Genomic DNA, 24,345 nt, shown 5'->3' with positions numbered 1-24,345 from the left:
TTAACACTACTTTAAAGACTGTTAGCTCAGTTTTTAAGTAGGTGGTGGAGCCAGTGTTAAATTAAATTTATGATCGCATTGACTCTATTGATACCAAACATGTCATGTATACTGGGAAAGTTGTCTTTACCATGAGGTCTGTGACCCCTCAATGATTTCTTGTAATATTTGATTTACTGTCAGACAGCTGTTCATGTTTTCATGTTTTAATCAGTTTTTATTGTGAATAGGTGAACTGGTTGCGCAGGGGAAACCAGAGCACCTGGAGAAAACCCGAAGAACTTGATGTTACTTTAGTTCTCCCTCCTCCTCTTCCACCTCTCTGGTTTCCCCAACCCCAGAAACTGACGGGTTCTCTTCCAAACATTGTTTGAGCTTTTTTGCATATGTTTTGTGAACTATTGTGATGTGTTACTGCACTGGGGGGCGGGGGGTTGTTCGACCAGGGCGCGAATGTAGCCAGAACCGGCGCTGAATCTCGGTATCCATCAGCTATTGTCTGATGACAATTTGGCCTCAGGTAACAGTCAATTAGTCAAAACTAATAATTTAAAAAAACAACAACAACAACTTGGGAACCCAATAGACTGGGGTTCCAAATCTCACATCATGAGAGTTACCATCTATATAATTTCACGATGAGTGCAGAAGTGTCTTTGCCTTTTACTCTCTATTTACTCTACGCTAATACAGAATGAATGTTGGCTGCTGGGAAGTAACATTTTTAAATGTTTAATGTTAGATTTTCTGCTGCATCTGCTTAAGTGCACTTCATAACAAAGATTTACCAAAGTGACCCTGTAACAGTTAGACACCGCAGCTAAAAGCTGCTTTACTTTAGCTTTAACTGTTGGAAATGCAACAGGAAACCCGCTTGATTAGACGTGTCCCGTCAAATGTAATTTTGAGCCGTCTGCCAAATTGTGTTAGCTCTGTGTTGATATTAGACTAACAGACTGAGACACTGAAGCTTAGCAAATGTACACAAACAAACCCAGGAACATCTGAGGCATTAGCACGCTTGCCAGTATATTTCTAATATGCTCCTGATCTCATTTTGAACAGCTCCCTCTGCAGAGTTGGCTACCAGATAAGTGCTGGTAAATTTCCATAGTAGCTGAATTCACTCACCTCAGGTTCACTCTGAGATACAAAGGTAATGTCTGCAACTGACTGGTAGTAACACAGACAAAGACTCCATTAGAATTTATGATTGTGATTTTAATGTAGGGTAGTTAAATAGAGCTGAAAATGTGATCCATCTTTTATTACAAGCAACATTATACATTTATTTGTTTTTAATTGGGGCATAGTGATATATTGGTACTTATGTCCCATTAATACAGCCCTAAATCATCTGCCAGAGGACTGGCTGAGGACACCTCTGGTAGTTTGAATGTCTACAGTAATGTGTCAGTGATATAGCTGTCACATCATAAACATATTAGAGCTCTGAGTAAATCACCTGTCAGCCAGGCATCTTGTTTTCTTAGTTTGTAATTTAAGCTTGTTTGTCTTTGTTGGTTTGAATGTCACGTTGATATTATGTTGATGGATTCTACCTTTAACTTGAGTGAAGCGCTGAGAGGTCAAGAGGCCCCAGCACTCATTGCATCAAGCACGTTAATTGGTGTATTTTAAGGACTAATAAACATAAAGAATCTTTCCCTTCTACAGCTCTCACCCTATTCTGCCATGGTAAGGCCAAAGTCTGTTATCGGTGAGTCATTTTCCACTTGAAAATGAAGAGATATTCCTCCAGTATCTTTTCAGAGCTGTAAAGGGTGTAACCAACAGCCTGAATGATGTTAATCCAGGAGGCTTCTGTACGCATCGTATCCAGAAAAGAAGAATCAATTCATCTTTCTCTGAAGTTACAGTGAGCACACAGGCTTAGCTGGGCGGGACTAAGGCAGAGGTGGACATTTTTCCACCATCCATCATCTTATGATGATATTGTGAAATATCATATCAATATCATGAGCTGCAGGGAGTACAAGAAGTTGTTGGTAACCCTAACTGTAATGTTTGAATGTTTTTTTCTTTCATATATGTCTCAAAACAATGGTTTATCTGAAAACAAAAAAAAGCTGCACATGGCATGCACATTTTCCCATGTCAAAGTCAGTGAAACTCGATGTCTCCATCTTGCATTTGTCACCAGTGGGAATGAGTGAACACAGACCCTGGGAACAAATTGTATCCCCCACTCTACAACAGCTCCCTCTGCTTTACCGGTGTAACTCTATAAGGAAATCATGAATAGCGAGTGAGAGAGAGACCCTATTGAGACAAGCCTTTCTTTACATCGTAACTTAACTCCATTCCTTCCACTATAACACCTTGACAAGGAGAATCCCTCAAAATAATGGGTTGTGGAGGGACACCATTGCTGCAGGCTGCATCCCTGTAATTGCTGAGCACTTCCTGGTACAGGAGGCAGTTGGGATGACATGGGAATGGGCGAGTCTCCAAAGACGCACACACACTTTATGGTGTCACCGCCCCGAGACAGACAGACAGGCACACACACACACACACACATGTACAAACATAGAACACCCTGTTTGTAAAAACTCTTTCGTGATGTAGTGATATGGTCTATTCTATGTGTATGGTTTGTTAGCCACAATGGAGAGAGGATCACCACCTGCACAACCTCAAACTTCATTTATATAAAAAAGGAAAAGAAAGTTAAGGAAAAATAAAAAGTATCACACTTTGGCCAGTATTCTTTAATTGACGGATCAAATAAAAATAGGTAAGTTATTACTTAACATTTGAATCCTGAAATAAGTAATACAAAAAAAGGGAACATACAGATAACCACACAAAACACACAAGCATATACACATATTCTCATATACACACACACAACACACACAGGCACTTGGCAGATGGTGAACCATGAGGTCGACAGGGCTGTAAAACAAGCCTGTTCTCTTTGTCCACCTACGCAGCACTTTGCACAATGTGTCTATCAGATGGCGGCTCTTTATCAAGGTGTGGCTGACACTGGCTCCACACAAAGCTCTGTTAAACAGGAATATAGAGGAGTAGACTCTAATAACTGGGGTGCTGGGGCTGGAGTCATATCATTGCCTGGCAGCTCTCTCTTATCGCTGCCATTTTGCACTCAGACACCTAAATGGGACATTTACAGCCGTGTGTGTGTGTGTGTGTGTGTGTGTGTGTGTGTGTGTGTGTGATAGTAATCAGGTGACTGTTGCTTCCTTCTGTTAAATGTAGTCAGGTGTGAAAAGTGTAACCGCACATACTAAAGGATGTGATGACTCTACAGTTTGTATTTCTTTTTTGTTTGTTGCATTTCTTACGTGTCACTTTCACATGGACACATGCAGCTTCTTTATTGGACAGATTTTTGTAACCTGTCATCCAATCAGGTTAAAGAGTCAAACCAAGTGTCATTTGAATCTAAGCTAATCATACCAATTTAGATATAGCTATAAAAACATATATTTCATTCCCGTCAATCATTAAACTTGTTCAGCTCATACCCATAAACTCTTGCAGCTGTGGGGGCTGTTCCCCATTTCATTAATGACTGACTTCACTTCACGTCACTTCACTTCTCATCTGAGTTTCACTAACCTGCTCTCTATTTGTTCTAAATACCCTAAATACCTTCTGCTAGGTGTGAATGAGCACTTAAACTCCGATGGTGTTAGGTGTATGCCTCACTCCTGGTTACCCTACTTTATGTGTAATTATACGGTTGCATGGTGCTGGGTCTAAGAGGCACCCACCCCTGTCAATTATCAGACTGTTGAGAGGAAGAGAGGAGATTATGCATAATTGCCAACTGCGGCTGTGCCTGGGTGTTTCCTCCTGAGTGAAATCACGAGACAGAAAGGTGATAAGTGGATTTGCCATGCGAGCAGACAAATGCTATGTTGCTCAACTGCGTGCCTGCCTCTGGATTTGGCACTAGACAATATGAGTAATGATAATGTCTGCTATAAAAGTACTGATTCCAAGAACAATATAGAAGTAATGTCAAAATAAATTGCCGTTCTTTGAGAAATGTCTGGGGGCTTGAGTTATTTAATAACTAAAAGTTTTGAAGGTGAAACCGACTTTAACATTTTGTTAATTAGTTGATCCCCTGCTACACTTTTCTGACAGATTTCTCTGCCTCTAGATGCCTGTAGAAAATATTATTTTACCTTCTGTGTCGGGATATGATACCCAGGAAATCCATTTTGATTGACACTTATGCTCTTGTGTTACCATAGGGCTCACACAACAGAGGCTTACAGGCAATTAATATTGAATGAGGCTAAACTTACAGGTGGGGTGGGTGCTGGATACATAATCTTGAGTAGTTAGTTTGTCTTGAGCTGCTGTTGTTGTAAGATTCAATCTACAAGAGGCAACTGTTGCTAGGGGTCCCATTACCCTAGTAACCGGTGATTGTTTACATTGGTCTACTGGGTTTGCTTACTTGCAGTGTAACAGACTATGGCTGGTTTCAGAGGGCTAAACTGCTGAGAGACAATGTGATTTCACCTCTGTCGAGTCGGCCCTTCAGTCTGGGGGTTTGCTGTTTGTCCCGAGGTTGGACTACAAGGCTGAGTTCACATGGCAGAAGAAGAATAGCCTGCGTTGGTTTCCATGGATTCTGGCTGTCCATGTGTGTGACGCTTGAGTTGCAGGTAAAACCCTTTGCTTCTAAATGTTGTTACAATAAGGTCATAGTTCAGCTCCTGTCTTTTCATACAGAACACCACATTTCTTTTCAAGTTTTAAATTCCTCAGGTTTGACAAACGTTTACATTTGAACAGACAGAAAACAAGGGTCTAAAAGTCTGAAGTCTGAGGCAGCTATCATGTGCTGGCAACCCCTAGGGGCTGAAATGCTCAATTTTGTCAGTAGTGAGCAGTAACATGTAAGGTTTGTTTTGAGGGTGGTGCTGGAGGAGAGGGACCACCCTCACAAAAACTACAGATATCCAACAGCCAAAGTGATGGTCAAGTGCAGAGTTTGCACTAGTGCTGCAGAAAGTCGCCAAAATCATTAGGAAATCATCTGCTGAATACCATAAATACACATCCAGCTATATACATGCCAATATACACAGCAGCCTGGCAAGTAGTCAAAATATTATTTTTCCAAAGGGTTGAATGAACTGACAGCTTGACTGATCTGCTGTGCATATACTTTGTCATTAGAGAGCAGACATCATGCATGACCAGCTGCTTTGAATTCATTATAATAAACAAGCCTAATGGTTCACAGTCACGCTAGTGGCTCTGTGAGGCTGGAGCTTGAGCTAACACCAGTATGCTTTCCATGAGAATATGAATTTGCTAAAGTATTCCAGGCATATTTAATGTGTTTGTAAGATAATATTTGCTACTTACCCCCAAACACTTTTTAAAACAAAAATGAAGGTTTGACCTGATGATGGGTCCGAAAAATTATTATTATTATATGAATTATTGTAATTCATGTTGAGGTTAAATGAATTTACCAAAGCTGCTGATACAGTACATTTTATGACAAATCATCTACCACTTGTATATGTTCAGATATTTCTCTGGATAAGTGAGAATGGCAGAGGAAGGTCACAGGATCAAAATCATTAGAAATGGCATGGCATGGCCATCAACAACAACTCTTGAGATGTTTTAGTCTGAGCTAAAACAGATAGACAGAACCATTCCTAGAGCCATGATGTTAGCGTTGCTAATGAAAATAATCTCATATGACCATACTGAACATGTATTAATGAGGAGTAAACACCATATCTTCAGTGTACTCTGACCTACATTGAAAAAAAAACATCTCATTCCTGGTCACATTGTCTGACTACAGTCCTCCCATGTTGGAACACTTCTAGCCATCATCAGCGATCTGCACCAGCACAAGGTCATGTTATCTGAGTGCTGGGTGGAGCCCTGCAGTGAGGGCCGGGCAGAGGAGACCAGACTGGAGAAGCGACAAGGGGAAAAAGCAGAAAAGGAGGAAGTGGAGGTTCCCTGTGGGGACAACCAGCCTGCAGTAAGCCTGATGCAGAAGGAGGAGCCAGGAGGAGAACGGCCTTCATCACCTGACCGTAGTGGCATCCAGGAAGTGACATCTAAAGGTGGACTGGAGCAGGTCCAGAGTGAGGAGAAGCAGACTCAGAAAAAGAGAAAGAGGTTTTCACGCATGACTGTCAACCAGGAAAGCCGGGATAGAGGGTCAGGTGTGTGCAGGGAAAAGTGAGACGTTGAGTTAATTTGTTGTTGTTTTTTCTGTATTACAGCATGACAAAATACCAAATATGAATTACTATAAAAAGACATTTTCCATCCAGAATGAGCTTGTGTTTTTAACTGGACATCCATATAAGTTCATTTACATATTTTACATCTACGTCTGTTGTAATGGATCTTATGTGTTTGTGAATTATGAGTGGCTGTGTGCATGCATAATTTCTGTGTTTGTGTGTAAAAGTATCAGGTGCCTGCCTGGTGGAGCGATACCTCCGGAGGTCCTTCCCCAGGGGCTTGTTGACTCGCTCCTACCCAGACAGGGACAGGGAGCGGCAGGCAGAGGAGCCCCAGGGACCTGGGCCTTTCTACTACTTTGGAGGCGGCAATGGTGCTGAAATGTAAATAGATAAATGTCAAATTAAAACGCTCTTTTTTGTCTTTCATGTTAGCAGAAAACATTATTCATCTGCTGTTTATTTTTTACACATGACCCCTGACCTCTGGATTGTTGTATGATTAAAGCAGAAGTGTGACTGATTTCCTCTGGGAATTTTCCTTTAGAGTGAGCAGCTACTGTGAGAGCAGGGGATGGAAGAGGATTTACAATAAACACAGGGAGGATTTCAAACTTAAGTGGTGTGAAACTAAATCTACAGTCAACTACAGCAACTTCAGAGAAGGTTCAGTAATTATTATATTACAAATGTGTATCTCTATCTCAAAACTATGATATTACTTTTCTTGCCTTCCATTCACAAAAACAAAACTTGAAATCCTCATGTGTTGTTCCCAGGTGAACAGTTGGTGTTCCAGATTCCCAACAACAAGGCCCTCACCACTAAGATCGGCCTCCTCAGCAGCCTGCGGGAGTACGAGCGAGTCAGCAGCAAAGTCAACCATGGCCGAGGACTGAGGTGAAGCACACAGCTGTATCCCTGCTCTCTTTGTCTGCTGTACATTTTCTTATCCAGAAAGGTTGTGTGTATTAAACACATATAGATATAACTGTTTCCTTTACACAGTTTATAGCTGTGCCACAAATTACCTAGCAACCATCTGGTACCATCATGTATGTTCAATAGACGCCTGGCTCTGCAAATACTGACTGAAAGACATATCAGCCTGTGATACTATTTAAGGAACATGGCCAAGTTACAGCGTCAGAAATCAGGAGTCCCATCTGAATCACACAAGCTGGGCATTGAGCATTAGGTTTGTCAATTACATAAACTCTTTTAGTTGTTAATTATTAACAGTATTTGAAATATTGAGAATATATCTGACTTTTGACCTACATATGATCACTACAGATGAACCTGCTGTCATTTGAGCAACAACCATAAACATGTCATCACATTAAAGATATACTTTACATACAATAGAAGACAGTGGAAGTAATATTTCAACATACTTTACACTTTACATTCATACGTCTGGGACTTTCCCAGTTCACACTACAGTGTGAACTTGTTTTGGAAAATGATTTTCTAGAGTTGTAAAACTAGTTTGAGTCAAACTATCGCACTGAATATTTTCTCTGGGATTTGATTTCAAGCTACACTCACAATGTAAATGTCTTTACACTCAGTGACAACACAACTGTTCAAACATTTTAAGCATGTCATGGATTATCAAACTTAAATACATTAATAGGAAACCTGGCTGTCTGAAAGGTACATGTAGCGCAGAACACACAGGTATGGCCTTTTTCACAGGACTATAATTTTATGGTTTAAGCATAAAGTGACAAATATTAACTTCCTCAAGCAGTGTTAAGTTTGCATTATTTTCTAAATGAATCCAGCCACAGCCATTGATTTTAGCTTCCACCTGTTGTTCTTCACAGGAGGCTGAAAATGGAAGAGTTCATTCCCACTACCTTCCGCATGGATGTGAGGGAAGAAAGAGAGGCTTTCTTTGCCCAGCAGGAGGGTAATATGTGCCAAACATCTCACCTAAATGAACCTCTAACACATTAGTATCCTGATGCAACAACCACACTACACCGGTTTAACTGGATTTGTGTTTGGTTTGTGGGATCCAGTTTAAAAAAAATGATAAATCAAACTTGTCATCCATCCAACAATGAAAAGAAATAGAATAGTTTGTGCTCCGCCGTGTTAAGACAACAGTTGCCTTGGTGATTGTTTAATCAAGAGGTTGAGGACATTGGAAAATAATGTACTCCACCTCCCATAAGGCCCTGATAAAATCACCAGGGGAACATGCTGTTGCCATAGAGATGAGTCAGCAGAGGGCAGGGCTGAGGCACAAACACAAGAAGAAATGCTCAACAGCATCTGGATGTAGAGCTTCAGCAGCACTGAACAGGACTCAATTATATTAAATATGAACATACATTTTCTTAATTTTTAAGGACTGTGGTTTGAAACAGTCCACTAGTTCCTGTATTGTTTGAATAATACAGACTCATAGGATTATGATAAGTGGTGTACAGGTTATAGCAAACACGGTTATCACTAAGCAAACAGGAGGACACAGCTGGTTTAGATCTCTGGGTGACAGGTGAATCTGTGAAAAGGATGATGAGAAATCTATGAAAAACAAAAACAGATCACAACATAGGAATATTATTTTTTATAACCTTATTTGCTGTTCTCCACATATTAAACACTCACACTCGCTGGAGATTTTGGGCACCTGTCAGAGACAGTTGTAGTGTCACATAATGTCAGTGGTGAAAGAAATGTTGAGACTCACTGAGAATGACATTGAGAATACTGCCTTATTAAAAAAAAAAGTCCTGCACTTGTAAGTAAAAGTCCTCATCATACAATATAATAGCACTGAGTTACATTGTTATTTCAGGATTGTCAGTCTGTCAGTCATGTGACTCAAGAAGGATCTAATTAATTAATTAATCTGATTGATTAATCAACTAAAGATTACCTGAAAAGGAAAAAGCATATTATTTGGCTGAACTGCATACCTGTAATGTGGGTCACACATGGGCGTCACTTTATTTTCAGGGGACCAGTTTGTTGAATATAAATATAATCAAACTGAGTTTTTGAAAGACCTCAAAGAGATGAATTCAGAGGTAAAATTATATTTTAATATTAAGTATTCAGTGGCAGTTAAAACGTCTCTTATTTGCTTCTATACAATTGCTTTGTGGCATTTGGAAGGATTTATTTTTTTTTATACTTTTTAGATCAGAATGCTCTAATGAAGTAGCAGAAAGTACATATGATGTACTAGAGAGTAAATATCAAGTGATTTAAGACAAGGCGTAGGCCTCATTCATAGAATAAAGATGGTAATAGAACAGTTTGGAGAACAGAAAGAAATACCTCAATTTACTGTAGGCTAGTCTAAATACAATCTGTAAGAAAATATATTTCAAACTTATATATAAGGCCTACGTTTGTTGATTTAGCTGTTGTTTATCTGACTGTTGCCAGGTGTGAGCAACAATGAGAGTGACATGTGGATCTGTAAACCGACGGGTCTGAATCAGGGCAAAGGGATTTTCCTGCTGAAGAGTCAGGAGGACGTAGCTGCCTTCAGACTGAGGCTGCAGCACATGGAGGACAGACAAACGAGCAGGAAGATACACCACCGCCAGCCTCAGGCTCGTGTTGTCCAACAGTGAGTAAACACGACATTACCCACAGTGTGAGTAAACAACACGCCCAGGCAAATATCCTTCTGACCTCTGCCTGATGAACATGAGTTCAGTAGGTTTTCTTCATCCCTCAGTTGTTAAAACTGCAGTTATGGGGTTACCTTAATGTAAAACAATGAAAAAGTAACATACCAACAATGAACAAGTGATAAGTTGCCATTTATCTCTCAGTTACATTAAGAGTCCACTGCTCCTGAAGGGGAAGAAGTTTGATGTGCGCTCTTACCTTCTGATTGCCTGCACTGCACCTTACATGGTCTTCTTCCGTCATGGATATGTACGGTTGACCTGCGACCTCTATGACCCCAACTCCCAGAACCTCTCTGCTCACCTGACCAATCAGGTACAGCATAATACTGTACAGACAAATATCCAGGGTTAACTGGCAGGTCAAAGTCTAAAGGATAGGTGTACAGTTTTGACACATGTTTTTCTCTCTTGAAAAAGTGTGAACCTGTCCTTGAAACCAAGAACTCCCCTGTGAGTTGCAGCGCTTCCACTGCTCACCATGAGCTGCATTCTGCTAAAGGTTTCTGCCATTTACAGGAAGTTTTTCCTTGTTACTGTCTCCAAGAGTTTGCTCATGGTAAGATTTGATGGGTCTCTGTAAAGAATATAAAGAATACAATCTAGACCTGCTCTATAGAAAGTTTCATGAATTATGACATCATATTATGATTTGGCATCATAAAATTGAATAAATTTTATTGAACTCAACAAGTGAATACAGTTTTAAGGTTATCTCTTGAGCTAATACATTGGGTTTATTAGACATTTGTTTCTGTTTTAGAAACATCTTAATGATGCATCCTATCAAAATATGCTGATGGTGGTTCTAAAAAAGCTTAACATGTACCCTTGTTTTCCTGTCACATGTTCATTGGCATGCATAGGCAGAACAGACTATGTCATGCTGTATTATATGTATGGTGTTTGTGTTACTGCCAGGCAAACATTTGCGCGGTTGCTGTGTAATAATTATCTGCAAAGAAAAACTAAATAATTTCCACACACCGCTTTTTTGATCTCATACTTTTTATTCTGTGCAGACATGATTGTAATTTTGTACCAAATCACAGATTTTGGTTTATACTTCATGTGCATTATGACTGTTTAACCTGTTTAAGATCTAATATTAACCATATAAACAAATAAAAAAATATTCAGAATAACAGAGAGAGATATTTGCATCCCATCTGTCATTATTTCCTCCTCATTTCCACTTAAATTGAACAGATGAAGCATTAGCTGTGGCACTAATTGTCTTTTCTTCATGTGTCTCTGGTCCCCCTGCTGTCTGTCTCCAGTACATGCAGAAGAAGAACCCCTTGTACAGCCAGCTTAAAGAGGACACTGTGTGGTCTATGGAGAGCTTCAACACTTACGTCAACGACAGGTTTCGAGTTGCCATGGATCTGCCCAGGGACTGGGTGCTGGGCGTCTTTGCAGTGAGTGCTGCTGTGTGTTGTAGCTCTCGGGGACCAATTATCAATATAATAATGGTCGTTGGTGCTTGCAGCTAATTGAGATTGTGGTTAGGCTCGGATGATCTCATTTCTGTCTGAGGATACATCATGTTATTACTGAAATGAAATATTACACATGCTGTTTGGTGGTTGTTCTTCTTCTTCTATAGTGCTTTGCAGTCCAAAAACAGTGCACTTGACACTTTAAAGTCACTTTTATCATTGGCTGAAACCTCACACCCTGATGGTGGCAGTATATACAACAAACCACAGTGTAACTGTTTGCTTGAACAGAAACCTGCTGTTGTATCGCAGACATAAGTCTATAGAAAAGTTAAAATAAAAACTGTCTGCACAAACAGTCTGATTACTCTGGTCACATCACCTGGATGTTTTGGTTTGTGCTGGGAGTTCACACATTTTTAACAGAAAGCCTGCATTACAAACCACTATCGAGTTGCATTGTGGGAATTGTAGGATTTAGTGTTTTTCGGAGCTTAAGTCATATTAGTCGTCTGCTTTGATTTTTTTTCCACTAAAAAAAAAACATATCTGTCTCTTGCGGTTCCCAGAGCTTTATGGAAGTACAATACTAATACTGTACTGGAATGTGATGGAAGAGTAATAAAGTACAGTGTAATTACAACTTATCTTCAGGGTTGGGTAGTAATAGGTTACAGTACATAACAGAAAACACACCCTGAAAATAAAGTAACTATAATCAGACCAGATTACATTTGAAAAAAGTGTAATTACTGTAGATTATAGTTACATTGTTAAAGATTACTTGTAGACTTTTGATTACATCTTTAAAATGTCAATACTGAAATGTTGATACCCAATGTTCTATTACGTCATGAAAACTCCTTCTGGTCTGGTGCTCTACTTTGTGGTGAACCAGGTGGAAAATAAATAGAAACAGCATCCGACATGCTGTAGAATAAACACACTTTTGTGTTAGGACTGTTTCCGTACGAGTCATTTGATTTGACAGACTAAGTAAATGTTGAATTTTAATCTTTTCACTGAAAATGTTTTGAGATGTTTAAAGAGGGAAAAAACATCTGTGGAATGCAAATCTTTTGTGGCTGCATCCATTTTATTAGTATAAGGTACAATATCTTCAATATTTGATTTTGAAATAATACAAAAGTATTAGATGACTTTTTGCTGCACTAACACCACTGTCAGGTAATGTGTTAGCTGGTAAGACGCTACAGTTAGTGAAACACAGAAATAACATTAAAGCTGCACTAATCAATATTTTTTATTTACTATACTCAGAGTTCTATCTTCTCATAACTTGTTTCAGGTCTCCAGCCCATAAATATGTCTTGCATCAGCCACTTCATACGAACTGTAAAGTGCTATATTCACCAGGTGACCTTCAAATGAATGATAACAATTTTCCATGTCTGCTGGATGTGTCTCTAGGCAGTTGTTTGCCAACATCATAACAACTTCCTATGGTGATAATACCTTAATCTTGTGTTTAAACCTCCTAAACCTGGACAAAAGCCTCATTAATTCATCTGAACTGTCTCAACACAAAGTCAGCCATGACTAATCATTAAATTTATTTATTTTTTTTTAAATAGCAGACAAATCAGATTTCTATCTTGAATACAAGTATTCTTAAATACTGTTGCTAAGAAGGAGAATTGCTTAATATTGTGCGTCACTTCGAAGCTTATTGAACTAACTGGTTGTTGTTTTTTTCCTCTCCGTGCAACAGAAGCGCATGCAGCAAATCATGATGCAGTGTTTCTTTGCAGTCAAATCTAAGTTAGACCGCAGACTGGGCTTCTTTGACCTGATTGGCTGCGACTTCATGGTTGATGAAGACTTCAAGGTGGGTCACACACACACTGAATACCTGAGTGGTGTTCATTGTTCAGCATGTGAGTTAACGTGCGTGTGTCTTCATGTGCTCCTAATAGGTGTGGCTGTTGGAGATGAACTGTAATCCAGCTCTCCATACGAACTGTGAAGTGCTGAAGGAGGTGATACCCAACACTGTTGTGGAGGCACTGGGTGAGCTCATGTTAAGAAGTTAATAAAGTAAATTCAGCATCACTGAAACTAAAATGTTCTCTCATCATTTCAATGCGTGCACAGTACAGTCCTAGTTCCTGTTATCAGATATGTTACTTTGCTAATTTCTTTGCTCAACAGGCTGATGTGTGATACCACCCAATATGTTTGTATCTGCATGCTCTCTCTAGATTTAACTCTTGAGATCTTCAGCAAATGTCGTCTCAGGCAGAGGATTCTCCCTTTGACCAGTCAGAGGGAGTTTGTGCTGCTGTATAACGGAGTCTATCCTCCTGATTCAGTACCACCCTGCAGCAAGAGCAACACAAACAGTGACTTCAACCAGAAAAGTACTAAAAAGACCCAAAAGACTGAATCCAGAAGATGTAAGTCAGAGACGGAAGGCAACATTGTGTCCTTAGCTTCCCCTGATAACTCTGTAAATGTCTCAGTGAGCTGTGAAGGAAGGGGTGCTTCAATATCCAGTCGCCGTCCTACCACTACCTCACCTCCAAATCAAAGCCCTCCGTCAGTGCAGACTGTTAAGAATAAGACCCACAGGCCTCGGGTTGAACTCAAGCCGAGCAAATGTACCTTGCATCATGGTTTGAAGGCTGTAGATGACGCGGAACGCTCTAACACTCAGCAGAAGCCAAGGCTCATCATGTCCTTGTCGTCACTGGCGGTGGGTAAAAGGATCTCAGTCGGTGGCTCCTTAGGGACAACGACACTCGTCCCCCCTCAGGCTGGACCTCCTGTGCGTGGTAACAACCAAAGAGGAGAGGAACCTGATGAAGAAGAGCTCAGAGAGGACACAAAGGGCTTAGTTAATGACATGATAGAGGAACTGTGATGCTTTATATGCAAACAACTGAGCTCTTTGTCACACTTTGGACATGTGGTACTGTTTAACTTCCAGAGAAATGCTCATGAATGTTTCACGTGTCAATAAAGAGTTGGGTTAATTTTGCTCTTGGTTTGTCAGGAATGTCTTTGATTACACTTTAAAAGCAGGGCTTCTTTCCAATAATCGCAGACTTGTTTACTGTAATCAAAGCACAAATCACCAGCGGTGGCAAATGGAAAATATATCCATCAGTCATCTTACATCACTTCTCAGAAACGGGAGAACGGCTTCTGTCCTGTGGAGAACAAGAAACACTCAGACATGCTTGTGTACAAACCCTCCCACCATCTTACTGTAACTCTAACCAGGAAGATCAACACAGGCTCCACTCTACAGTTGTTGTGGCTTGTTGTTTTGACTGCAGCCCTTTACCTCTCCGTTTCATAACTTATAATTATCTCACTTGCCCATCCATATTCAGGCTCTGTGCATGTAAATACAGGCGGGCATTGGTCGGGGTCTTTCCCAACAGGATGCTTGCTTCATTCACATGCTTCTCAACAAGGAGGCTCAGAGCATCAGAGATCCTGACTGACTAACATGAGGAGGGGTGATATCTGCAGGAGCTGCACTTTCTTTTTGTTTTTACCAAAGAGATGTTAGGCATGTCTCTGTATGACACTAGAACACATTTTTATATGTCATGCTGAGATCTCAGCATGTTCCCGGTGTGAGTTCAGAGTGTAAAAATATCTCAAACAAACTGAGGAAGCTGCTTTGCAGACAGCCAACTGACAGGAAGGAAGGAGCAACTACTGCACAGCGACTTGACGAAAACTACTTGCCACTGTTATCTTCAATTCCTCTTCAAAAGCTTTAACACCTTTCGTTCTCGAGGTTCGGTGGAAATTTACATTATATCCTGGCAAAAAGGGGGAACTGGAGCTTAACAGCAACCCCCTCCCCTCTCTTCCTCCAGCATACAATATCCTCTTTTGGACCCAACCAGGCTACGTTTTTTTTTTTTTTTTTATGCTATCTCTTTGGTTTTAGTGTGGCACACACACACACACACACACACACACGGACACACACACGCACACACAGTGGGGATGACTGTCTGGACAGATGGTGCTCAGTGTGTGGACTAGAAGCTGAGACAAGGCAGAGAGGTACAGACTCCTCGTCCAGCATGGGATGCTGCAGTGTGACCCAGAGGCATACTGGAGTGGACGAGGTGGGTCCTGATGAGATCGAGCTCCTGGAACTTTCTGGAGACAATTTAGGGTAAGACACGAACACAAGTTCACAGTTTTAAGCTACGAACCGAAATAGAAACATGCTGCTGAGGAATTTAGTTATGACTGTACTTGAATCCAGGAACAACATATGACAGAGGTGTTAATAGAATAGTCTAAAGTTGAGTAAAGTCAATCTTTATTCTAGTTCCAGTCTAATCTTCACAACTTTAAAGTTCCTTTTAACTTTGTTTAAATGTGGTTTTGTGTAACGGCAAGTTCTGCAGGAGGAAGCGGTGACAAGTGAAAAGAGCACTGTTTTCATACCTCTGTGGTTTTGTTTGGTCTGTCGTGTATCATGTTCTAGAGCTGAAAATGTAAAACAATAGAAGAGGCAGCCTCCTGCTTAACCTTTTTGAAAGCTGCTGAGTGTTTAATATCATTATCAGGATGCACAGACTATGTGAGAAACAGGATGTGCTTTATAGACAGAAAACTTCCAGGTAATGTAGTGAAGAAAAGATTAAACTACAGTATAGCCACTTCAAACTATGATGAAAACACCTGCACACCTGCAGAGCAACACATTACAGTCATATGATTTCCTCCCATCAGCACCCAGCAGAACAACAACGCAGGAGAACTAATTGTCTCCAATTTACTCAACATGAACTTGGGAACTCTGTGATGCTGCACTAATGTGATTAACAGATTTCCATAAGACAATGGATGGAGCGTGGAGTCTAGGGCGGGACAAATCCCTGCTCGTTCTAGGGCTGAAGGATTAGCAGAGGCTAATCACAACAGTAGCTACCAGCCCTTATGGGTGGCTGTTTGATAATTACTACTTATGGCTGCAGGCCACTCACGTTGAACTGTTTTAAAGATGAACACTCGAGGCAGCGGATGTGTGTGGTGTGTTCTGAGAAGCAAATGCACACACAAACCCAGAGCTGTGTCCAAATTAAAACACATAGGATTCATTGTCACAGTGTGTTGTTTTACAAGTCATTTATGTAGTTGCGCTTTCTGGGAATGATGCAATATGTGCACCGATACACGTCATTTAAAAAGTGGACTTGAATGGAAATGTACATTTTACAAAGAGAAAAAAAAAATGTATCTACAGAGTTTTAACACTTACTGTATGTGTCTTCATACCACCCATAATGTTTTTAATGTTTATTTTTTCATATTTTTCTGATTCTATGTATTCATTCTTCTATGTGTTTTTCTAGGGATGAGTATGTATAAAACGACACGTTTTACATACACTTACACTGTGTAATATAAGGATAGATGAGTATTTAAAGCCTATGCTATAGCTCATAATATAAGTCCATAGATTTCTTTGAGATCCTTTATAAAGTACATGTAAAACTGCATACAAAACTATAAAACAAGCATAAAACTTGATGACATGCATCATTCACAACTACATTACTGATTTAAAATACGTGCAAACTTGAGGTTAAAATGAAAAATGAAAAGTTTCATCTGTCTAAAGAGGATTTACCAAAAGATCCTTAAAGGTTTTCCATAATTCTGCTTATTTAGACATTTATGTTGGGTTAAACTTGTTGGTTAAACATGATCATAAGTTAACATATTTAGTTTCTTAGGAATATGGAAGTGGTGTGATCTTATCTGCTTCCCACTGAAAATGTACATTTTAAGACTACAGCTAAAAGTGTGTCATCTGTCTATCATCAAAAGCTGCTTAGAGTTACTAGCAGTTCATAGTAATGTATGTAGAGTAAGTAATGAACAAAGGTGGCAAAATATGGAGGTGAAGGGTCAGCAGGATGGTCTGTCTCTGCTCCGAAGGATTGTAATCTGATTATGTCTGGCTGCTGCTGTACTGCAGGGGGTCAAGACAAGTCATTTAAATTGTTATATGTCCTATTGCTCTTCAGTCTTTACGTATTTTCTTTTAGGCTTATCAGAGCTGTAGCTAGTTCAACCATGCACCATTATTAAACACAGACAAGCTCCCAGTCAAAGTTTTAAGCAGTTTGATGTCTCCAGTTTGCCTGACTGCAGGACAGAAATAAACAGAATATTAACTCTGCACGGAAAGGAACAGAAATCGAAGTCACATCCTTGCTACAATGAGGCCACCGAGCTAACCACGGAGCCACTGTGCCCTCAGCATTGACTGCTGCTTCTCGTCCTGTCTGATGAAACGTGTTAACGTGTGTTTATTCAGGGTGTGGAGTCTAGGAGAAACCCGGCTTCAGCTGTCAGTGAGAAACAGCAGAGATGAGCAGCCACCACCACCAGCACGTTACCCTTCAATACAACACCTGGAACAAGAGGTCACTGTGTGTGCATGTGTGGTTTCTATGTGTGTGTGTGGGTGTGTGTGTGTGTGTGTGTGTGTATGTGACAAAATCACAAGTAGAAACCTCATGGTGCTCTTTTCATAGTGTACAATGTGTTTCTCACTTTTAGCAAACTCTTTTACACTTTTGTTGGAGCTAGAGTGTGGTTAGATGTGGCTCGCATAAACAGCAACAGTTTCCACTCAGCGCTGTTATTTGTATTGAGGCCAGACACATTGTAAACACAGTGCATGAATTTCCATGACAAACGTGAGAGATTCTGAATTCCCTGTTTGGTGTGATTCAAACTTTACAGGAAATAAAAGAGGGAGGAAACACTGCCACACAACCTGGAGTTTTCACGCTTCTTTCCACTTAGATGAGAAATTGTCTAAATCTGAAGCGTGGGACAAACATATTTTTTATTTTAGATATCAAATTCCCCTGGAATGTACAACAATTTGGTCAACCAACAACGACTAGATGCTTGCAACAGTAAAACAAACCTCAGTTTGCTGAGTAATACATGACTCATTACTCCGTGAAGCATGTGACCACATATAAATAATAGTGGGGTGATATGAGAAGGCACATTGTGTTAAAAAACAAACAAAAAAACATGCAGCATGGAACACAACATGCTGGGAAAGTGGCTTCCTGTCGGAAAATATTATGTTATATTATGTTTTGGATAAATAAAATATCTAAATTATATTGAATAGATATGAGCTTTTACTGTTTTGTGTCTGTAGATGGTGCTGTGGGGCAGGAGCCGAGACGAGCTGCACCACAGGATTTTCTCCCAGCAGCCAATCAGGGACTGGGAGGGCCAACCTCCCAACATGTATGGAGAGATTGTGCACTCCTCCCTGGTGTCTCTCTACAACACTTACACACAGGTAAACATGGCACTGCACATGGGAGTCAGCTGGGTGTTATGAGGTGTGTCTCAATGCATCATCCTAAAGGGGCATTTTTATTTTTATAGCTTTTACTCCACATAGTACCCCAAACTGATTAAAAGATCATTAATAATAGTAAAAGAGGTCAGTTTTATTGTTGTAAATATAAGCAGACATAAACTCACAATCACTGGAGTCTCTGATCAAACTGTCTGTGAACTGGAGATTAAATCCTTGTCACTTATTTTCTTTTGCCCCTGCAGGGAACCAGAGAACACTTCCTGGTGTTGTTCTCTTTCCACCTGCTGATCCTCTCCCTGGACCACTCTCGACAAGACTTCATTTATGAGGTGCTCTTTGTGCATTTTACTTTGGGAAGACAGTTGCCACAAAATGCCAAATAGTGGTTATGAGAAGAAAATAAAAACCTACACTAGAACTCAGAAAACAGAGTTCCTGAACATGAACACAGAACATAAAAAATACGTCAGACACAGCAGAAGCTTTTCATCAGTCTCATTAACTTAACTTGCAACAGCAACAGGCAGCTGTAAAGTCACTGTAAGCTAAAATAAGTAATAAGTAAGGTTGGCAATTAGCTGGTGAATATAATTAAACATTTAGCAGCGAAAGAGACAGGAGTTGATGAGATTGATCTAATCTGATATATATCTGATATGTCAGTGTGGTGTTTACAGCTTCTTCCGCTGCCCCGTGGCCAGAAAAATGAATGCAGCTTCAAGTATCATATTCTTTTGATCTAGACAGATCTTTAACTGGCTCTAAATATTCATGAACTTGTATGCAGCCTAAATTTGCTTTGGAATTTTGACAGAATAAAGGATTGTTAGCCTATAAACATATGTGGGACATGTGAAATTTATGTTAAAGGACACAACAGTGACCTACTTAAAGGAGTATTCCTGTGATTGGTGATTTGTCACCAAGTGATAAAAGAGAATGATTAAACTGATGCAGCAGAGGCTGAAATATCCTAATGTTAAGTGCCAAAACAACAACAAGAACAACAAAACACTGGATCCTACACTTCACATAATGCAATTTGGTCTCTGCCTGGCACATGCCCACATCTTTCAAATTCCACATCCCAGTATGCAATGCAGATAAATTACCTCAGAGGCTGCAAAGACTTGATTTTGACTTTTCAAAGATACAACCACCATCAAGCAAGTGCAATATTTGAAATTACATTTTAAATTTTAAAAGTTTAAATTTGACATTTTCAATCAAGCAGGCCAATGCAGACGTGAGCTACTGTCACTAGACATTTGATGTAACATGTACAACAGAAAAAAGATCCCTCTGTTGATGTTGGTTTGTGTTTTTTGGGTACTTTTTGCACAATAATCTCTTTGGAGGAAGCTGAAGCAGAATGACAGACAGGATTTTTCTCAAGTTTCTCTTCTTTGTCTTCTCTTATATCTCAGGGTATCCTTCCTATTTCTGGACTTTCTTTGCAAGCCATCTCCCTGGAACCTGACACGTCACAGACACCACACATGTTTGAGATCAGCAGTGAGTCAGTGGAAATTACCGAGTTCAGCTAAGACATGCTGGCAATGCAGTGTAAAGCACTGAGCACGATTTATGTTGTTCTTTCTTTCATCCAGGTCCAATGATGGACTCCAAGGTCTTCATATGTGCCAGTGCAGCAGAGTTACACAAATGGATACAACACATAGAAGACAGGAAATACAAGTCAATGGAACAACCCATGAGTCCTTCCCACTGCGCTCTGTCCTATCTAGTAATGACTAAACGCTGCACATCTGGTCACAGCTGTACATGACAAAGCAGTCTAGTTGAGTTGTGATAAATAAATTGATCACACGCACTATTTCTTTCCTAGATACCGTGTAATGAGCACTGGAAAAGAGAAGAACTGAAAAATTACTTACTACAAGCTCCAATCTTGCAGTGGGAGGGCTCGCCGATACAGCACATGGGCCAGCCGGGATGCATATCTATTGTCCATATCATTAACAAACAGAGAGCGGTAATAAATATTGTATTAATAATCTGCAATTTTTCTATTATAATATAATTTCTCAAGTATTTTGACATTTTGAATTAAAGCATGTAGCCAGACAGTCACAAATACCCCAGATAACTTGTGTTTAGGTCTTTTTTGTATATTGTATTTTTAGTCTTGACATTAGAAGATTTGTTTTTCTGGAAACACAAAAATAGTCAGTAGTTTCTATGGTAAACCTGCAACACAACTCTTTGATGACACAGCTAGACAACTCATATGTTGTGGTTGTGGAATGATGTCAGCAAAAGAACCTTGTTTGTTAAAATCACAGTATACATAACATAAATATGAGGCAGTGATGGACGTGTCATGGGAACAAAATGAATTAGGAATTAGTCATTTGTATGCAGAATTTAGTCATCCATGCTCTCAAATTGCTAAATTTATGTGCATGAATTAAGAAATTATAACTAAGATGAAATATTTAACAGGCAGAATCTGAGGTATATCCATAACCTTCCAAAATCAAAACAAAACTGCATTAAATCCAAGCAGTAGATTTAGATTAGATGGTCCATTACTTTACAGCTGTCATTGTTTATTTTGCACTACATTAAACTACACAGTGTGGGTGATGATATCAGCCTCAACTGGACAGCACTGCTGTTAATCTGTGACTTTTTCTAGTAATTTTGTTTTACAGTTCACTGTGAAATGACAATGAAGAGATCTTGAATCTTGAAACAATGTCCACTGTGATCACAAAGGTATAAATAAAGTGTATGGAGGGGACAGGGACAATTGTAATCAATGTGAAATAATATTAGTAAGTAGTAAGTAAAATCTTTTGTCTACTCATGTCATCTTTGTCCTTCCGACTACCAAGATATCAGATAAACTGCGAAATTTACGAAAATAGTTCTTGTTTTTGTATGAGTGTTTGAAAACCGAAACCACATCTTCAACGAGCTCATTTCCTCTGTGTTAAACAGAGATTGTATCTAACTTTTCTGGAGTAGAGAAACGTGTGGTTTTGTTTCTGTCATCTTTTTTAAGTAAGTCACATCACTGACTGTAGAGGCTGACTTTGCTCAGAACAGAAACTGTATTAGTGTCTCAAATTCAGACGAAAATAAGTTAAGTATGTATCATATGAGTGATAATTCTGGTTTGTTTTCAACCTAATTTCGTCTTACTCATTTGGCCAACTTTTCTATCGATTTTGATAAATGATGTACTCACCATGGTTTAGTTCTGATATCTGGCATTACAGTGACATCAACAAAGTCTGATGAGGCAAGACAGACAGGTTATAAACATGCAAACAGTTAGCCAGATGTTCTAGCACCCAAAATGCTGGACATAATCCCTCATTGTGCAGGAAATACATGAGTGTTTGTCTTTGTACAACCTGCAGGATCATCTTACTTGTATTTCTTGTTCCTTGCCACCTTTATAGAAACATAGCCATACTGTATCAGCAATTAACTAGTAGTATATTGTTATAAGAAACAGTGGACAAAATTAAATATAAAATTATGGAACATGTGAATATGATATAGAAAGTAATAGAAAGCATTTTATGTAAGTGTCACAATATTTTGTCAGTGGTATGATCTGCATCTGATAGCTAACACTAACATTGACAGACATTGTTGGCTTTGTTCTTGCAGGGACTTCAAGAAAGACTAATGGTTCTCTTCCCTCAAGATGTCCTGCTACTTTCAGTTGACAACAAGCGTCTGAATATAAAATATGAGGTAGTGTAAAATGACTCTATGGGAAAATCCATAATAATACCTCCTCAACCACTGTGGCACAACTACGTGTTGCGGTACTCTTTCTTGTTCTTTTGACACATGACATATAGCATGGGTGGAACATTTTGTAACTCACACCTGCACACCAACACACATCACTGCATTTCAGCAGTCTGTAACTAAAATGAGGTTGTACAAATCATTGTATAACTTCATGAAAGTCAAAATAATTTCTTTTTCTTTGTGTCATCTGTAACAGGGCAGGTTGCCCCGACACAGCATCAAAGCAGTGGAGAGGTCAGCCTTGCCTGGGCGGCTGGAGTTTGAACTAATAGGTATACTGTCTAAATATGTGACACCAATACTTTTTTGTATTTGCTAAAAGTAGCATTTGATGAATCCAGTTTTTTCATATAATCATTGTTGTGTTTTAGGTGAGCTGATGGAGCCCCTGCTGATCTCTTGTACCTGTCAGGAGGATTATTGGAACTGGATCTTTCAATTGCAACAGGTAAGACAGCACAGTCTAACACCTTTAAAGCAATATAAAATGGTTAAAAATAATTCATGTGATGGCTAATAAATCTAAGTAGAGCTTAGGTGAACTACAGAGTTGGTAAATATTTTTACACATAATGTCACTTAATCACCTAATTCAACTCACTGAATGACGTCCACTGTATCAGCAATTAGGATGAAGTGCTACGAGGACCATACTGGTGTTTTATATGTTTTAGTTCTGCGGTTTGTCTATGAAATGTGAGCACAGTACCAGTGTGTTATGTGATTTTGCTTTCTCAGATTATTCTGTTTGACTATTTTTTAGAGGTATTCGGACAATCTAGTATTTTAGAATGTCAAGAAACAAAGTTTTAAAGCTGCTACTGTATAACAGAGATTTTTTGTATTAACTGTCAGTCAAATGACTCTGTGTAGGGGTCACTCATAATGACGAACAAACTCAGTCAATGCAGGATTTATTAAGACAGGCCAACAACAATTTTTTATATGCAACTTTTTTGTCTTAGTTTGGTATGAAAATCAACTTGTACAAACTTGTTTGAAATCAGAACCATAACCTTGGTTCATATTTTGTTCCGTGGCTTTTACATGGAAATGCAGCTGAAAGTACAGATTATTTTGAAATGTTGTGGCCTTGAATGACAGATACAACAAGTTATGGTTATTTGGACATGGGACAAACGCTTCTAAATTACAGCACCTGTCATGGTTTACTTGACTCGGGGGAAAAAAGTAGTTGAAGTTCTAAAGTTCATGATTGCAGAAATGATGTCTGATACCTTAAATGTGAAGCAACTTTGTAGATTTTCTGTTTGATCTGCAGCTGGACAGAAACAGCCACGTTACCGTGAGTCACCCTCCACCTCCAATCATGCCAAAGCTGCAGAGGAGCAGGAAACAGTCCCAGGAGCCGATGATAACAAGTGACCAATGTCACATCAACGGACGCAGCTGACTCAACAGAAAAAGCTTGAAAATTCACTGTAATTATGAATCTAAAATGATGTGTAGATGGTATGTACATGTTACTTTCATGTCCAACTGTGCCACAAAATTGAGATACAGCAGTGAAAAGTTTGTGTTGAAGCGGTTTCACCCTGATCTTTATATATCTGGGTGATTTTATTACTCTGAGGGACTGAGATGATACTAATAGTTCTCTTTCATGTGGCGACAAACTGAAACAAGGTCATAACCCAGTTTAAGTCTACACCACAGCTGAGGAAATGTTAGACGTAGAGTCCGTAGAGCTGTAAAGGTTAGTAAAGAAAACAGAAGTGAAGAAAGTGTACATATTTAGCTCTGAGGATTTCACCATGAAATACACAATGTTTGACTTTTTCACAATAAACTGTTTAAAACTCTGAAGTCATTTATTCAACACA

The 24,345-nt window shown here is 39.4% G+C and overlaps 2 protein-coding genes across 6 annotated transcripts; both read left to right on the top strand.

The window, feature by feature from the left end:
* The first annotated feature begins 4,387 nt into the window (after window positions 1–4,387).
* Window positions 4,388–14,351, top strand: ttll10 (tubulin tyrosine ligase-like family, member 10). 4 transcript variants are annotated; one of them, XM_027288817.1, is made up of 12 exons: window positions 4,388–4,676; window positions 5,840–6,212; window positions 6,470–6,620; window positions 6,784–6,902; window positions 7,016–7,136; window positions 8,069–8,154; window positions 9,648–9,834; window positions 10,043–10,214; window positions 11,179–11,319; window positions 13,073–13,189; window positions 13,278–13,371; window positions 13,563–14,351. In XM_027288817.1, the coding sequence occupies exons 1-12, from the start codon at window positions 4,653–4,655 to the stop codon at window positions 14,222–14,224; spliced, it is 2,247 nt and encodes a 748-aa protein (XP_027144618.1). In that variant the 5' UTR covers window positions 4,388–4,652; the 3' UTR covers window positions 14,225–14,351. The 4 variants fall into 4 exon arrangements, with proteins under 4 accessions (XP_027144618.1, XP_027144619.1, XP_027144617.1 ...); XM_027288818.1 differs by having other exon boundaries at window positions 4,389–4,676; window positions 5,865–6,212; window positions 6,464–6,620; XM_027288816.1 differs by having other exon boundaries at window positions 4,389–4,676; window positions 6,464–6,620.
* Window positions 14,352–14,607: 256 nt separating this feature from the next.
* LOC104927139 (Rho guanine nucleotide exchange factor 6) lies at window positions 14,608–24,324 on the top strand. 2 transcript variants are annotated; one of them, XM_019276818.2, is made up of 11 exons: window positions 14,608–15,505; window positions 17,666–17,774; window positions 18,533–18,679; window positions 18,946–19,032; window positions 20,131–20,218; window positions 20,314–20,450; window positions 20,553–20,699; window positions 22,352–22,438; window positions 22,698–22,773; window positions 22,873–22,949; window positions 23,764–24,324. In XM_019276818.2, the coding sequence occupies exons 1-11, from the start codon at window positions 15,411–15,413 to the stop codon at window positions 23,809–23,811; spliced, it is 1,098 nt and encodes a 365-aa protein (XP_019132363.2). In that variant the 5' UTR covers window positions 14,608–15,410; the 3' UTR covers window positions 23,812–24,324. The 2 variants fall into 2 exon arrangements, with proteins under 2 accessions (XP_019132363.2, XP_010739457.3); XM_010741155.3 differs by having other exon boundaries at window positions 14,611–15,505; window positions 23,784–24,324.
* The last annotated feature ends 21 nt before the right edge of the window (window positions 24,325–24,345 follow it).

Source organism: Larimichthys crocea, chromosome XV, assembly GCF_000972845.2.
Source record: "Larimichthys crocea isolate SSNF chromosome XV, L_crocea_2.0, whole genome shotgun sequence".
Classification (NCBI taxonomy): domain Eukaryota; kingdom Metazoa; phylum Chordata; class Actinopteri; family Sciaenidae; genus Larimichthys; species Larimichthys crocea.
Note: the sequence above shows the minus strand (reverse complement) of the source record. Positions and strands in the feature narration are given on the sequence as shown.